Genomic DNA, 17629 nt, shown 5'->3' on the forward strand with positions numbered 1-17629 from the left:
TATAATATTGCGCTGTCTTTAGTATGTTGATCACTTGTATAGGGAAATAAAACGCGTACCTTTATACAAAATAAAACATATTTGCACATTTGTATAACTTGAGCAAAAGAGGAAAATGTATACAGTTATCTAAGACAAGAAATACATGAAATAGAAATATGCCTATGATACTATAAAGCAATTGCAACGAGAACATAGGTACACAACCATGGAACGCCGTAGCTACCTTATGTGTACTTTTTGTATATATGAACATACTTGTCTATATATAACATTCTTTTTCTATAATACACATACTTTTTGTATAATGGACATATTTTCTATAATGCACACACTTTTCTATATATGCAAATACTTCTTCTTTTTATGCATATACTTTTTCTATAATGCACAAACTTTTTCTATGTATGCTCAACCATGTTCTTTTCTACATATCCTCATATTTGTTTTTCTATATATGCACATACTTTTCTACATATTCACATGCTTTTCCGCTATATGCACATACTCTTTGTATAGTTTTTCTATATATGCACATAGTATTCCATGTGTACTCTTTTACCTGATTTTCTTAGTAGTTCTTCATGGGTATATTCATATTCAATATAAGAATGGCCATGCATATTCTTAACTGTTTTCGAATTTAAAGAATCCTGCGTAAAGGTATTGACAATACAAAGCTATTTTTCCTGGATTACATTCTTTTGATTACGGCTATAAACTTGTTCCCTTGACTATTCTTTCAATTAATATACCTTCTCAAATTAATGTTTTGGTGACATTTGTGCAAGAAACAAGTTCACAAAATTAAAATGTCGGCAAAAAAGGAGTGGTTTTCAATAAGCTTGAATATATGGTACGTATACACAAATCACATAGCCAAATATCAAAAAGGCTAATTCGTCGGAAGCAGCATTTTAGACAAAAGTGTGCAAACCTTTGAATTAGGGGAATAAACTCAAAAACTGTGATGGGGGGCTCTACAAACGTTTCGCAAATAAAATGGGATACAAATAAGATTGGACTCAAATAGTTCTGTAGATCAAGTAAAAGTCAGAATTTTTTTTATAACATTATCATATTGCATCAATTAATTCTTGCTCTCTGACCAGATATCCAAAATAGCATCTTCAATCTGCTGTCAAAGTGTGGCGATGTGTCATTTCATAATAATTCATTACATTGTTACATAGTTTATACATATTACTTATAATTGTTAACGGTTGACAACTTTAAATATTTTAAAATTATGATTTTGTGCCAATTGTGGTAAAAGTGTTTGCCGCATTCATCATGCTTCTTAGCAAATGAAAAATGAAGTAGTGAACGGCACCCATTGGCACTTTTTCTGAAGCGATGAAATTGAGTTTTACAGTTAATAATGATTTAGTTTAAGCGTTATTTTATTGCAATTTACATAAATTTGTCATTTTTACAATTATTCGTGATATCAGTTGTCTCCCTTTGATAAAGTCCTGTTCATATAATACACATAACTCAGCTTATTTTAAATTGCAATGTAAGATATATATATATAAATTTGTACTGAATATTCAATACAAACATTTTACTATTTGTGTGTTAGTATTTTATGTAGATTTTCAAACTCATCATTAAAGAAGGGGGTGGTAACCAAAGCTAAGTTTTAATTATCTGTCCATCCTTTATCATATGAAAGTTTGTGGATAATGCAAAACACCATTACAATAAATGCCAATTACAGTGTGACCAAGCTTAGGGAGATAATTTTTCAAATAATTTGCCAAAAAAAAAAAATATAATAAACAATTATTGAATGCACATAAAAGTAAATTATTAGGAAAAAATAAGCAGTTTATTCTGGATGTTGTCTTCCCCCTAAAATGAGAACTAAGATACTATTTTATAATACAAACCTATACCGTGTTCATGTAATACACATTTCATTAATATGATTTATCTTTTGCAGCATATTTGTACTTTCTGTTAGAAAGAACAGTTAGACCTACCTGCTGCATAGGAATACAAAGGTAACTTTTTCATCTCATTTAATGGCATGTATGGAAGCTTCTATTTTACATTTTGACATTAGCATGGGGCGGATCTATACAATTTGAAAATGTTGGAAGCAAGCTTTGGTTCCTCAGAAAAAGGGATGATATTATGACATGATTTAATTTGTATATTAAAAAAGAGGGGTACTAACCCCTTGCACACCCCAGGACCGCCACTGAATTAGTTAACTCTATTAATTTGGATTGATATATATTTAAATGCATATTGAAAACAAAATCTTATTTGGATGCTTGTTAAGATGTACTTTGTTGTAGTAATCTAACTATAAGGAAAGGGTTGTATTTTATTAATTCAGCAGGATCGTAAGAATGAAACGTTCATATTCTGTGATTTTACAGTAAATGGCTAGAAGTGGTCTTTTTAAAAGATTTTGGATGGAATTTCCAAAAGGTGATGATGCTAATGCAGCATTAATGTACAGATTTATCTTTGGTGAATATTTTGATGTTCTCCAAGATAAAAATATAGCTGAGGAACTTCATGATGCCTGCACATATCCAGGAGACTGCAATTGCCGTACATGTGGGGAGAAGGCAAGCATAATTGCTGCTGTTGATGATGATGATTTTTTTTTATTTAAATTTTGTAGAGACATCATCAAATGAGTCTTAATCAGAAAACAGTCAGCTGATTGACGTCATAGGGTTTTCATCTGGTGATGATACCCTATCTGAGTCTGATACAAAGTTACTTTTAAAACATTCTGAAAATGATTTTGAAAGTCAACTGTTGTCAGAGTCAGAGTACGCCAATGACCATGCAGGTGAATCAGTCAGTGCAAGTTTCATTGAATCAGATGAAACACAACCTCCAATTTGTTTTCGAACCAGTTTTTATGACTCATTGATTCTTACACAGACTGATTCTCCTTTGCCTTCACCTGAATCAGAATGTACATTTGGCAGTGATGATGAAACTCAGCCTCCTATTGGCTATGAGGTTAGTTGCAGAGGCACTGCTCTAAATTTACAATCTGATTCCAGTGATGAATTAGAATTTAACCTTCCTCCATTGTTTATTCCTGAAGATAGTAATGAGCAAAGTGGTAGAGATTCTTCACCTCATAATATCTTCAGCTATATCAAGCGTAGAAAGCGAAACCAGTAAATTCATCTTCAAATATTAATGCTTACTATATTGAGAATAAGTTTTATTATCTCCCTTTCTTACTATTTTGAGAAAAAGAGTTTTATTATCTCTCTTTCTTACAATAACTTAATAAAAAAAATTTTGGTTATATATTAACAGTCTGATTCTAGTGAGGAATAAGAATTTCACATCAAACTTTTGATTATTCTATTTTTTTTTTAAAGCCAGCTATAATTGAAATGGATTTTTATTCAATATGTTACATGTACATGTATGTTTATGTCTCCATATGTATATAGCAATTACTGTAATAAGAAGTATAGTGTAAATTTTATTTTTTATTTGAACATAAAGTCTCTTTCGTATTGTATGGTATTATGTAAGAACCAATGAAGAATAACACGTCTATAAAGTGTCATCATTAATTGGAAATCCAAAACAAAATACTAGTGTGGTTGTAGTGTTGTGCATTTAGGTTATTTGCTTCTTTATTACATACATTTATTATAATTATAAAAAAAATATCAGCTTGGTCGTTGTGCTTTAAAATTGCCTTTATTTTCATACTGTTTACTAATATTAACTCTTTATCTCTGTGTTGCTTTTTAACACAGAATTGCTTATGCTTTGTTGTCTTGTGATGTAAATGTTATATGCTTTGAATGCTTTTTATGCATCTAATGATTATTTCATATTTTCCTGTTGTTGTGGTATAATTATATTTGATGTTACTTGCTTTGAAAATGTTATGCTACCAAAACATTTAATCATATTATCAATTGCAGGTTGTCTACTGGAATACCAAATAAAAAATGAAAAAGAACATAGCAAATTAGAAAAATATGATATGACTATTGAAGAGTTGAAGGAAGATTTGGAAGAAGGAACCTTAAAATTACTGTAAGTATGAATTTGTTAATTAATTCATAATTGATTAGTGTGTTTGCTGTAAATCAGAATAGAAAATGTTTATCTTATTAGCTGCATGTAGGGTACATATTTGAATATTGGTTTATATTTTTTATTTGATGTAGATATATTTTTATGGCAAAATTATAGAACAAAAATAAAAATTATTGCAAAAAGATAAATAAATGCAATCACACACCAACAAACACACACACATATTTATGTATGTGTATATCTTATCATGACGGGAGTTAAATACAGACTATAAGACCCTTGTTGAATACTAAATTAATTTGCGCATTAATTTATAAAAGTTCATTTACATTTCCATTTAATATTTTTTGTGTATTTTCAGAGCCTGAATTTGAAATGGACTATAATTTGCTGAACTGTATTTTAACTTGAATTTTTAACTGGAGTTATGCCTCTTTGACAATATTTCCAAGTTGACATTTCTGAATTCGCTACTATGGACCTATATTTAGACATTAGAGTTTCTTTTTATTTATACTGTCCAATGGTTACCTGTGCAGGAGAAGTTGTAGGTGAAGGTCATATAAATTGAATTAAACAGAGAAAGAGGATTTCCGAGTAGATTGATTTTTTTTCCTGAAGTCCCTAACATTGTATACCTTTTACTGCGTCAAACAACGTTTCATTATTTTTAGGGGAGTCCGAGTTGCTCATTTACTTTTGTTACTTTGTATGTATGATTTTAGTTACTTTATGTTTTTTGTTGTGTATGTCTGTTTTCCATGTCTGGTTTTTGTCCCTGGATTACATTCTTTTGATTACCGCTATAACCTGGTGAGGATGCCAAAATTTTGTAAGAAAGTTTTGTACTTTGTAAGAAATACTTCCAAATCATCTTCCAAATATACAGAAGATGTTTACAAAATGCTGGAACGTTTAATCGACAACATATTTGTCCAGTGTGGTAACATCCCTTCAGCACGTGCGTATGGAGTTTCATATCACAACTCATACGTTATGCCCTAGCTTGCCCGAGCTTGCCGTAACTACGCAGACTTTTTGTATCGCGCTAGAATTCTTATATCTAGGCTGCTGGAACAGGGTTATGTTGCTACAAGATTGAAGTCATCACTACAGAAGTTTTATGGTCGTCATCATGAACTCGTGGATCGTTATGGTGTATCCATCTGCACCATGGAAACTGATTTGTTCAACGTGTCATATTTTTCCTTGCTCTTTCGTCTACCCCGAACTTGACCTTTAAGAGCAACTCGGTGGGTGTTTCTAGAAAAACAAAGGACACTTACCTTACCAGTACATCTGATCCATGCTTCCAGTTTTAGTGGAATCCGAGTTGCTCATTTACTTTTGCTACTTTGTATGAAATATATTAGTTACTTTTTGTTCTCTGTTGTGTTTGTATGTTTCCATGTCTGGTTTTTGTCCCTGGAGAACATTCGTTTGATTTCCGCTATAACCTTGGTTTTCCTAATTACTCTTTTAAAGGGGGAGAGTTGTGATCACGCCAACCCGTCCCATTTTTGGCCTCTGTTTGACTTGTTTCGTTTTCACCTTTAGTTTGTTTATATGTTACTTAAGTATACAGGGGCAACACTTGCAGTACCTGTGTATCATGATGTCTTGGGATAGTTGTTTCCAGGCCTATGATATGAGGGTTTCCTCGTCATTCATTGAAGACCAACAAGTGACTTTGGCTTGACATCTTTATCCTGATGGGATTATTGTCTAATTGACAGATTCACCACACCTATTCTCCTCATTTTACCCAAGTAATTGTCCAGGTATAAGGTAGCTTCTTGTTTCTGGCTATTTAATACTGAAAAGATTCAAGTCACAACGTCCAAGTTGTTTCTGTAGTGTTTTTGTATTTCGAACGCTTATGGATATATTAAAGGCTATCATTTACCAAAAAAAAAAAAGGATTATTCATGGACAATACATCATCAATTTATCTGTATGTAAAGGATTCAGTATCTTTTATATTTAGTCCATTGACTGGGAGGGTCCACCGTGCAACCCCCACTCATCAACTTCATGGTGATTTTTAGATACCTTTATACCTCCCATTACCGAATAAATTTGTCGCCGAAGAATATTCTCGGATTCTTGTCTTCTTTTCAGTCTAAGCCTACAATTGTACCCCATTTGGTCAAAAAGCCAAGATTCGTGTGACTCAAATGTTTGACCGTCTAAGTCTTCTTAGGATAGCATGTGCAAACAAAGTTAACATATATATCATGTGGCCAAAAGTCTCAGCTTTCCAATGCTACCAACACAGTTGCGGTAAAACTTAGTTATTGGTAAAATGAAAATAATGTAACCCTACCCCGCCGAAAAATCACTTAAATAAGTTTTCAATATCAAAACCTCTAGAGTATTTATCAATGTCAAAACCTCTAGAGTATTTATCAATGTCAAAACCTCCAGCGTATTTATGCTTCCGTAAAAATGGCTTATTTGGTCTTTTCTGTTTAGTATTATCACAATTTATAATTCCGGGGTTCTTTGGATTAATTTTAGATAATTATATTTTCTACGTAAATAAACCACAAAAAAAAACTAATTTTCCAGAAAGATTTTTCAAAACATGATAAAAAAATTACCTAATACACTTAATTATGAATGCTTAAAATATGAGTTTTACACTGTTGGTATGATGTGAATGAGAATTTATTTGATACTGTGACCAGTTTCTAGGGGTAGGGGTAATTTTTTTTTACCGTTTTTCTTTAAAATAGTTTTTTTTGTGGTTCATTTATGTAGAAAATAAAAGTATCTATCGAATGGTACCAAATTTTAGACGTGTCAGTCGAGCAATAACTTGTAGAGTAGAATTTATCCGACTTTTACGGAAAATTCGAAAATCCCATTTTTTGCATTCTTGGATAAATTCTGACTACGAAAATGGGCAAAATTAATCAAAATAACCCCGGAATTATAAATTGTGATAATACTACACTGAAAATACAAAATAAACCGTTTTTTACTGACGAATAAATACTCTAGGGGTTTTGAAATTGAAAAATATGTCAATTTAAGCAATTTTTCTGCGGGGTATGGGTCCATTGATTCATTTTCCCCCAAAATTCTATGTGTTACTGCAACGGTATTTGGTGCCATTGTAAAGCTGAGAAATTGGGCTACATGTTATATACATATGAAAGTTAACTTCGTTTTGAAAAAAGAAGTTCGTAGAAAGAGTAGCAAAAAAATACAAAAATGCTTCAGTGAATTTTTTTGGCTACAATTTTGGTTGATGAGTAGGTGGATGCAACGGGGGGTTATCTCAGCCCATGTACTAATTTATAATCTTTACCAGATTCTGAAGAAAATCAGTCTCGTATGAATATAAACAATCCAGCTAGAAGAGGAGCACAATTAGTGCCCATAATTGTTGAAAAAAGCTCCTCCAAAGGGGACAAATATGTTATAAATGAGGAAATCAAGCATTTCGCATACCTGATTTCTGTATAGGTATTGTCCGAACAACACGATGTTGCATGGTTTGTCACAATAATTCCTAAAGGGTTCAAGTCATAACATCTTAACTCAAAAGTCAATTCCAGCCTTTCTTTTGTTGAATATCATATTATGGTACCATTAAAGAAATCCATATAATTTAACACTAGTTATTGTCCAGAAATCGTATAACTTTCTGGTCACTATCTCTTAAACGGTTCAAGACATAAATCAACCCATCCTTTGCTGTATGGTATTGCATCTTGTGATGTAATCACATAGATTATTATTTCCACTTAAGTAGCCCGGCCATTATGAAAATGTGTTTTGTCTGTTTGGTCCTTAATTAAAAAACGCAATGGTCCTTAAATCTCAACACCAAAATCAATTCCAGTTTTTGTATGGAAACTTGCTGTATGAGTTCAAAAGATTTTCGGATCTATACTTAATATTTTGGTACGGATCCTAATGTTAGCAAAAGATGACGACGATGCATCTGCCGGCAAAGACAGTAATAATACCATTTGAAACAACTTTTTTGGAATTTATTTCGATTTTTATCTAAAATGAACAGGTATTGGATTAAAGAAAGTGACATTATACATGGATAAACCGATAAGATGAAAGGAAAAGTGGCATCGAATACATGACCAGACCAATCAAATGCAACTGAAACCGTTTCTTTAATTAGTTTTCATTCGCCCTTATTTTCTTCGTTATAAAACTACACAGTAGAAACCTGGGCATATCACAAGAAATTGTTTAGTGTGATATTCTGAATTTTAAACATGGTAATTTTATTGCATATTTAGATGGTTTTTTTACCCTTTTCTTTTCAGAAAACACAAGAGGTTTTCTAAGCGTGGAGGTAAGTATGGGTACTTGATAAACATCTTCATAGTTTCCCCCTAGAATGCGAGATGCTAAATAGTTGACTTTCTGCAAAAGGTCGGTAAACTTTATTTTTAGACCATCTTCCTCTATTAGTTTGCATAAAATCCGTATATAAACAGATCCATCAATGATATTTCTGTACGCAACATAATTTGGAAATAGATAAACTCGATGCAGATTATTGTATGACCATATTAAAAGTATTTCAAATACGAATTGTCAATACTAACTTGAACATTTGCAATCAAAAACAATATTTATGTTTTTTTTGGTTTACATTTACAAGAGAAAGTAACCAAGGGATCAATGTTAACCAAAAATATGTAAACCAAGTACAAAGACTAGACAGGGAAAATAGACACACATAACCAAAGAGTAATCAAGGGAACGAAGGTTCTAACGTTAATTAAAAGAATGTTATCGAGGGATAAAGACCAGACATGGAAAGCAGACATACACAACAAAGAACATATAGTAACTAAAATAATACATACAAAGTACATGTAACAAAAGCAAATAAGCAACATGGACTCCACTAAAAACTAGGAGCATGGACCGGGTGCACCGGTAGAGTAATCGTCCTCTGCTAAACATCCGCCGAGTTGCTCATAAAAAGTCAAGTCCGGGGTAGACGAAAGAGAAAAGGACAACTATGACACTTTGATCAAATCAGTTTTCATTGATTGCACCGTAACAATCCACGAGTTCATGATGGCGAACATAAAACTTCTGTAGTGATGACTTCAGTCTTGTAGAAACATAACCCTATTTAAAACATGAAAAAAAACCAAAAAAAAAAACAAAAAACAAATTAACAAGAAAAACAAAAGATTACATGAGCAGCCCGGATAAAACTAAAAACTGGGAGTATGGACAAGATGTACCGGTAGGGAATTCTAGAAATAAACCCACCGAGTTGCTCATAAAAATGTCATGACGGGATAGAAAAAAAAGAGGAAAGGAAAACTATAACACGATGGACAAATCGGTATTTCAACAATAAAGGTAGTTATTTTAGGGGTAATGGGATACTTTCTACAATTTTATGATTATTGTGTACGAAAAATGATTTCAGAGTTCGTAGAACATTTTAAATATGCTTGTTACAAATTTATTGCATGTGTATGCTCTGATAAAAAATAAAGAATTGTTCTATTATGCATGTACTATAGAAATTAAAAGGACTTATATCATAATGTATAAATCATCCTTTATGTTTAATTTCATGTTATAGTTCCATGTGACTTGGACATTAGGCAGTCGTTTATGAAACGTAGATATTTACGGTTGTCAAATGTCACAAATTTGAACAGAAATCCGCAACTGATAATGTATTTTAAAAAAAGGTTTTTTCATTCAGCAATGTGTGGTTTAATACTCACATATTAATTATTTTTTACCCATGCCAATGATCACACGATATAATAAGAATCTTCAAATATGGGATCTGCACGATGCCCGTCATTTGTATATTGTGTATAACGTATTGTCTTTTCTTCTACCTAAAGAAACTCCATATACTTTTTTACTCTTTGGTTTACCTGTACAAAAATAGTTTTGTTTTCCCAGCAAGAGACCGACAGATTTTAATTACGTCAATAATTAGTTCTAAAGAGACTTTTTGATCATCAGCCGAATGAATATGTCCCTCTTTACTATGGCTCAGTAATATACAGGCAAAACAATCATCATTGAGTGGTCATTTAATGTACCAAGACACAATATCATTGCCATATCAGAAGATAGATTTCAAAAATAGAAAGCTAAACATTGGGCAATTTTAACTAGGAATGGAAGCTTGAGATAAATAAATTGTAAAGAATGATGGAAATGTAGAATCATGTCTACGGAATGAAAATGTTCATTTTGACTAATTAGCTAATTTATTGCCTCTAATCATACACTTTGATAACGTTTTTTTCCTCCCGTTTGTAAGCCGTAATTATATTATGGTTCTGGTGTCCGTCTTCCTCTCCGCAACGTTTTCTTTACAGTTTTCATTGCAACTACAATGTCATTTAAAGATTTACATAGTACTGTCATATACAATAAAAGAATAGAACATGTCCCGTTGCAAATACCATAATGAACTTGCAGTTGTGAATTGTTTGGTATACCACTTCTTTTGTCGGATTGTTGACCACTTTTGGATAAAAACCCAAATGGCTAAATGCATTTTTAAGGTAATGTACATCTACATCTAACCCATGCCTTCCGTTGTTTCCAATAACAGACACACTGAAAATAATACATTCTCCTCTCTTTAAATTATTCATATGGTACGGTTGCGCAGCTGCTTTTATCGAATCTTTCAAATTTCTTAACTGTAAAAATTTACTGTTGAAAATAAATTCATGAGAATGATAAATGAAGATACGATTTTAAAACAAATGACGATGGATTATAACACGGGGTTCTAAGAAATATATCAGTTATTGCTCTGTTAAAGTTGAAATTTTGGTTTTATTGAATAATGTGCTCATTTTCTGAGTTTTTGTCTTTTAATGTGAAGTGCTTTTTCAAATATACCTCTGATGTTCCCAGTTTCTTATAATGGGTTGCAACATGAACTAAATATGTCATGTCATTTGTAGGTACAAAAAAGATGGGTAATTTACCCGGTACGTGACATTTCATGAACAACGTAAAGGGTGTTTTCTTTTTTTTAAAACAGAGTACATTTACTCTACACCTAGTCCATTCTCCCGATTATTTAAAGCAGACCTTTTTCCATATTTATTTCTGTTTCTTTGTATGTAATAATTTGTTTATTTCATTGTCTGTGTTGTTTTCTATATTCGTGAACTCGTTGATCGTTATGGTGTACCCATCTTAACCATGAAAACTGATTTATTCAACGGGTCATAGTTTTCCTTTCCTCGTTTGTCTACCCCGAACTTGACTTTTTATGAGCAATTCGGCGGGTTTTCTAGAAAAGCAGAGGACGCTTACCCTACCGGTGTACCTGGTCCATGCTCCCAGTTTTAGTCCGAGTTGCTCATTTGCTTTTGTTACTTTGTATGTATGATTTTAGTTACTTTATGTCCTTTGTTGTGTATGTCTGTTTTCCTTGTCTGGTCTTTCTCTGTATAGTCTTTATCTTTTGAATATATGCTTTTTATTTCCGTCCGGATGTTGGTTCTCTTGATTACTATATTTCCGTTTAAACACGTAACGTTTTGCGGAGTCTACAAATTGCAATACAGGACAACATTAGTACTTTTGACTTTACAGGAATTTGAAAAGTGACAAAAACTGGAAAGACATACATATATCTAAGTTCGTGATTTCGGAACATAATCTTTTCTGATTTTGTCAAATATATAAATCTTTCATTCCATATTTGCCAGAAATTTAAAGCAGAAATTCATAGTTTTAAATCAATAGATTTCGATTTTTGTTCAGAGATTTAATTTGAATCCCACTTTTGATCAAATTGAGAACCGTCGGTAGTCAAATTAATCAAACGGCGACGTAAAACTCACGCGTTGGAGTAAGAAAAAAAGAATGAAATATGTAAATACATACGTTGGTCTGTGTGATGACTTCCAAATAGTTGTGGTTCACCTGAAATACAAGCACTACTCTTAACGTCATGGTATTTTCAAAAGCAACATTTTGTAATCATAGATGTATAGAAAAAATAGCGAAATAGGCATTGCAATTGTCTAATAGTAATTCCTGTACCTTATATCTTTCAAAATACAATATAACTATCAATATTTTTGTATCGATAATTTTAATCCTCTAGAATATTACGTATATTCAGTAATTGCATATAAATTGTTGAATATTGTCCGTGGCAAATAATAAAACAGAGCCTAAAATAAAAAAAAAACCAACAACATAATAGGGCAATTTAGCAATACACAGAACAAAAATAATTAATAGACTTTAAGTTAAACTCCTTTAAAATTGGTAAAAATATAGAAATTTATATAAACTGCAAATGCTTTGTATGTTTGCTTTAGCCCTGTTTGGTGCAAATTAAAAAAAAAACAAAAACAAAAAACAAAAAACAAAACAAAAACAAAAAAACAAAAAGCAAAAAAACAAGAAACAAAAACAAAAAACAAAACAAAACAAAAATAAAACAAAACAAAACAAAACAAAACACACTGCCACTTCATTCTTTTAAAATATAGAACCTTATTGTACAACTTCACACAAATACACAGATTTTCTGTATTGAATATTAAGAAACCAGAAACATGTTTTTTTTATATAGTTTCAGAAATAGGTCATTGAATTTTAACGCTGGTTTATATTGATAAAACATAATTTCATTGTAATTGAAAAGCCAACAAAATCACACTAGACACACTAACTTTATTTCTAAAAAGTTTTCCAAATATCACCTATGTCATAACAGATACACTAGCTTTATATGTAAACAGTTTACCAAATGTATCCAATGTCACACTAGATAAACTAGCTATTTAATCAAAAAGTTTACCAAATTTCTCCTGTGTCACACCATATACACTAGATTTATATCTATACAGTTTACAAAAAAACTCCTATGTCAAACTAGATAAAATAGCTATGCATTTTGAAATGTTTACATAAGTCTCTTATGCCACACCAGATACATTAGCTTAATATTTATGCAGTTTTCCAAATGTCCCCTACATCACTAATGCACTAGCTTTATTTGTAAACAGTTTACCAAATGTCTCCTATGTAACACCACATACACTAGATTTATATCTTAACAGTTTACCAAACATATCAAATGTCACATTAAATAAAGTAGCTGTACAATTAAACAGTTTACCAAATGTCACACCATATACACTAGATTTATATCTATACAGTTTACAAAAAGTCCCCTATGTCACACTAGATAAATCAGCTAAATGTGAAAACAGTTTTCCAGATGTATCGTATGTCACATCATATACACTAGCTTTCTACCAAAAAATTTACTAAAAGTATATTATATCAGACTCGATACAATAGCTATATACATAAAGAGTATACCTATGTCTCCATTGTTACACCAGACACACTAGCTTTATTCTAAACCTTGTTGAAACGGTACACCAAAAAATTATTTGCCTGACTAGATACATGTACACAAGCTGAACTTCTAAGCAGTAACAAAATGTATCGTATCTTCATGCAATATTCTTCACTCCATTGAAACGTCACAAAGTCAAAGGCAATTACCCTTTTAACATTTTTTAGTTGCTATTCTACGGTGTATAGATGCATTCTTTTGTAAATTAATTTATTATTGAGGTAGTTGAAACATCGACCAAAATCTTTATACTTAAACTAGTTTAGAATGTATTACCCTTCCGAAGGACAAGGAATATATCTCAAAATCTACCGATATCAATCGTATTGACACATGTTGAATTATTGTCCTAATGGTCATTATTTCATGATTAAAATATTATCTTTAAAAATGTTTTGTTATTACCGATATTTAAATGTACCATTAAATGGCTGATCAAAACCTCGTATTGTCTCGTATTGTCTCGTATGTTTTATCATTTTGAAATATGCACAGATGCTGTATGCAGGGATGAATTTTATCTTACGTTTTAAATAGATGCGCTGTGTAATTGTCTGAAATCTGTTACAGTTGTAATTTTATTGTGACTGTTTCAAACACAATCATATTATTATCTTAAATTGATAACTACCGTACTGACTAACAATAAACACAATATTAGGAAGTTGCCCCTCCGAGTAAGTTTTGATTGTTGTGAAATGATTGAGATTATAATCCTTTTTCTAGTTTCTGTAGCAGGTAATGTATACCTTTTTTGATATAAAAAAAATAAAATGCTTCTATGATAATCGTCATTAGAGAACTTTTTCCATTGTTACATGTAAAAGAAAAATAAACTTTACTATATATATATATATATTATTTTTAATGTTCAATGGTTGAACATTTCCAATAAGACAAAGTTGAGTTTATTGATATTTTGTTATGCTGTGAAAGTACTATTGTTCATGGGGTACCAATTTCCGTGATTTTATTGCTTGTCGTGGGTAGGTCAAACCACGAAAGTTAGTTCTCATCACAAGGGAGAATCCCACTGATGTTTATACTGAAAATTTTAAAACCACGAATTAAAGAATCCACGAACTAGTGTTTCTTCCCTAAACCACGAAAATTGGTATCCAAGAATTAAAATACTTTCATAGTAAGTAATTTCGCCTTTTACAATTTTACATCAACTAGGATTAATTTTACGTCATAAATTTACATTTTTGTGAGACGTGAGCCATAATGAGATAAAAATGTGTTTTTGTTAAAGATATGAAACTACATGTAGTTTAGATCAGCACATCGTATAACAAGTTAACTTCCCGTCAGATTTAATTCGGGCTCTCAGTGCTTTTAAGGTCAAAAATTAAATTCGTATTAAGTATCCCTAAGATAGTTTGTCCTCAATTATTTGCTCGGTTTTGTCACTACAATTGTTGTATATTCCAGGGCTTGCGTCAGCGGCATTATGCAAATCTTCACATGAAAACATCCATGGCTATTTCTACAAGTACTGTTCCCAAGGATGCTGTCACTATCATTCGTATGACCCATGTTGTTACTATTATGACATACACGAGTTCCACAGCTCATTGTAAGTTGTGGAAATGTATACTGTGCTGAGATACTTTAGATAATGTAAATATTTAAGACCTTCGTAGTATTATCTTCCATTTATTTATCAGGTATATTGCCTAATTCAAAAGCAATGCAAATCAGTCTATAACAATATTATATAAAGCAGGATAACCTTTAAATCAGAAAAAAATACATAAATTTGAACCCTCCTCATCAGTAAAAGGGAGATACCCAGAGGAGCTGTTTTTGTCCCCAGCTTAGACAAATGGAAGTAACAAATCAATTTGGTACTTTTTTTCTCGATTTTACAACAAAAATCATTTTAAAAGCGAACACAGTCAGACATTAATTGTCACCGTGTTCCAAATTCGATCACATCATATTTGTCTCCTTTACTTTCATCGGTTCTGCTAGAACTGTCAAGATAGATGACTTTTGAACTGACGTATGAGACTTAACAACTAAATCCTAGGCCAGCTTTAGACATTTAAAGAGGTCACACCTTAAATGCAGCCTTTAATTTTTAGATCTCTGGGTGCTGTTTTTGGGATCGTTATAAGTGTGATAGTTCTTATGTTGATCGTCATTTCCGTCATCGTTTTCTGTGTATGTGGTGATAATCGGGCACACAGTTCCAAGGAGAAAATATTCACACCTTTACAACCAATGTCATCTATGGTGACAACTACGGGTGTTACAGGTACAATAGGGTAGAATTATAGGCATTGAAACCTTCAAATACAAATGATTATGACGATGTGTATTTTGGAAACCGAAAAAATTCTCTCATAATAAGTGCTAAGATATATATACTGCAATGGTAAATGTGTATTTTGCATATTGAAATATAAAATAATAGTTCACTTACTCATTTTATACACCTACTTTTGTAGCGGAGGGAGTATAGTTGTTAAGCTGTTCCCACCTTTTTTGTATTTTTTATTCTGCAACTATAAACTTAGTACTACGGTCAATTATTGTCATGATGGAAAGTTTGGTTTAAACACTATTTACTTTGGAAGTACCTTCATAGTCAAGTACGATATAAAGTATGAGTTACAAAAGTGGCAGAGGCAAGATAACCTTCAAACCATTCAAACCCCAGGCAGTAAATTTAGCCTAGACATACTGAAAACAAGCAAAATATAATAGTATATCTAGAAAAAGTAACAAAGAATGTTGTTATTGTGGTTACCTTAAGCGAGCAGTGCTTAAATTTTTTATTGATTTTTTTTTCTTTTTTTTGTTTTTTGTTTGTGTTTTCTTCAATTTTATATCGCATATAATGTCATTGTTTTCATCTAAATCATAATTGTTAAATGTAAAAACTCAATTTCATAGTTTGTCATTAAGACTCCTTCAAAAATACTACTATATTGACTAATGATTCAAGTTATCTTATCATTGTAGGAAATTGTGAAAAAATGAATTATGGACAAAGCAATGGTGGATTTGATTCTTAAAACACATTGGTCAGTCGTTTTCCTACAGGACCAGAAAAAGCAATAAATAAAATGTCTGTTTAAACGTTTTACAATACTGTGTAAATTGACGTATACTAAAGAAAATGACAGTTTAAGTAGCAGTCTTTGTAAGAATCATGCAAATTATATATGTAAAATATGCTACACCCCAAAAAGGCTACACATTAATATTTTTGTTATTATGTTGTTCTATAGGTCTATATGATGAAATATAATATTATCATTTAGTCCAATCTGCTTGCTCATGGTAAATAATCCACATTGAAAATTCAACAGTTTTTATTGTATTCTATTGTCATTTACAGAGTTATCTCCCTTTTTTAGAATTGTACACTGCATTATACATAATTTTGATTTCCTAAGAACAATGGTTATATCAAAATAACACAAAAGAGTCTTTTACAAGTCTTCATTCTTGTAAACACCTGTGAATTAGTTTACCGTTAGAATAATATGGTTTTAAACTTTGCCTATTATTGACGGAGCTATATGCACATACATATTATTCAACTGTGTTGATAATGTACCGCCATGTTTGTATCTATCAATGATGTCCCGCGCAGCGGGAAAGTGCAAGAATTCCTAAAGCAGAAACTGTGTGCCTGTGTTAAAAGTTCAAATAATCACTTCCTTATTCCAAACATCATTTCCGGATAAAGTTATTTCCGCCCAAACTTTTTTGAGTCATTCGTGTTTCGAAACACATACGCATATAGCAAACTGATGACATTCCGCTCGCGACATTTACTTGTAGATGTGTTAACCGCAACATATATCCACCATTTTCAGTTTCATTAATTCAACTGAAATTGTTCAATGCAATATTGTTAAAGAAACCAAACAGGGAGGTTTGTTTACTTTTATCATTTTATGGTGTTTAACATATTTTTTTGTGAGTGAAGTACACAAATCAAATGCGAATGATTAATCATCGATCTTTTAAGATCACATATGTGATGAAACTGAATTAAGCATACAATACATAAGTCTTTTTTATTAGAATAATCAATGGAACCAAAGTTATACCGGTATTCAAAAGAAAGTAAGCCCGGGACAAAGACCAGACATGGAAAACAGACATACACAACAAAGAACATGAAGTAACTAAAATCATACATACAAAGTAACAAAAGCAAATGAGCAAATCGTAATCCACTAA

At 31.6% G+C, this 17629-nt stretch overlaps 2 protein-coding genes across 2 annotated transcripts; one reads left to right on the forward strand and one right to left on the reverse strand.

Annotated features, from left to right (window-relative positions):
• Window positions 1–7672: 7672 nt before the first annotated feature.
• Window positions 7673–11963, reverse strand: LOC148620493 (caspase-3-like; the record flags this gene model as incomplete). The annotated part of the gene is made up of 6 exons (XM_088577110.1): window positions 7673–7768; window positions 8332–8567; window positions 9686–9723; window positions 9942–10095; window positions 10448–10638; window positions 11929–11963. Coding segments are annotated over 6 exons (750 nt in total), but the record flags the coding sequence as incomplete, so codon positions are not given.
• A 2062-nt stretch (window positions 11964–14025) lies between these two features.
• LOC148620494 (uncharacterized) lies at window positions 14026–16697 on the forward strand. The gene is made up of 4 exons (XM_088581406.1): window positions 14026–14161; window positions 14858–15002; window positions 15514–15686; window positions 16397–16697. Exons 1-4 carry the CDS (start codon window positions 14122–14124, stop codon window positions 16447–16449), a joined length of 411 nt encoding a protein of 136 aa, XP_088437532.1. The 5' UTR covers window positions 14026–14121; the 3' UTR covers window positions 16450–16697.
• The last annotated feature ends 932 nt before the right edge of the window (window positions 16698–17629 follow it).

This window comes from Perna viridis, chromosome 4 (assembly GCF_037379345.1).
Source record: "Perna viridis isolate PV_CMFRI_1.1 ecotype Kerala chromosome 4, ASM3737934v1, whole genome shotgun sequence".
In the NCBI taxonomy this organism is placed as follows: Eukaryota; Metazoa; Mollusca; class Bivalvia; order Mytilida; family Mytilidae; genus Perna; species Perna viridis.

Bases quoted from the DNA above. Each gene is read 5' to 3' on its own strand.
- LOC148620494 (XM_088581406.1), top strand. From the start codon at position 14,122: ATGATTGAGATTATAATCCTTTTTCTAGTTTCTGTAGCAG. The intron at 15,003-15,513 runs GTAAGTTGTGGA...TTTAATTTTTAG, and splicing joins CACGAGTTCCACAGCTCATT to ATCTCTGGGTGCTGTTTTTG. The intron at 15,687-16,396 runs GTACAATAGGGT...TTATCATTGTAG, and splicing joins GACAACTACGGGTGTTACAG to GAAATTGTGAAAAAATGAAT.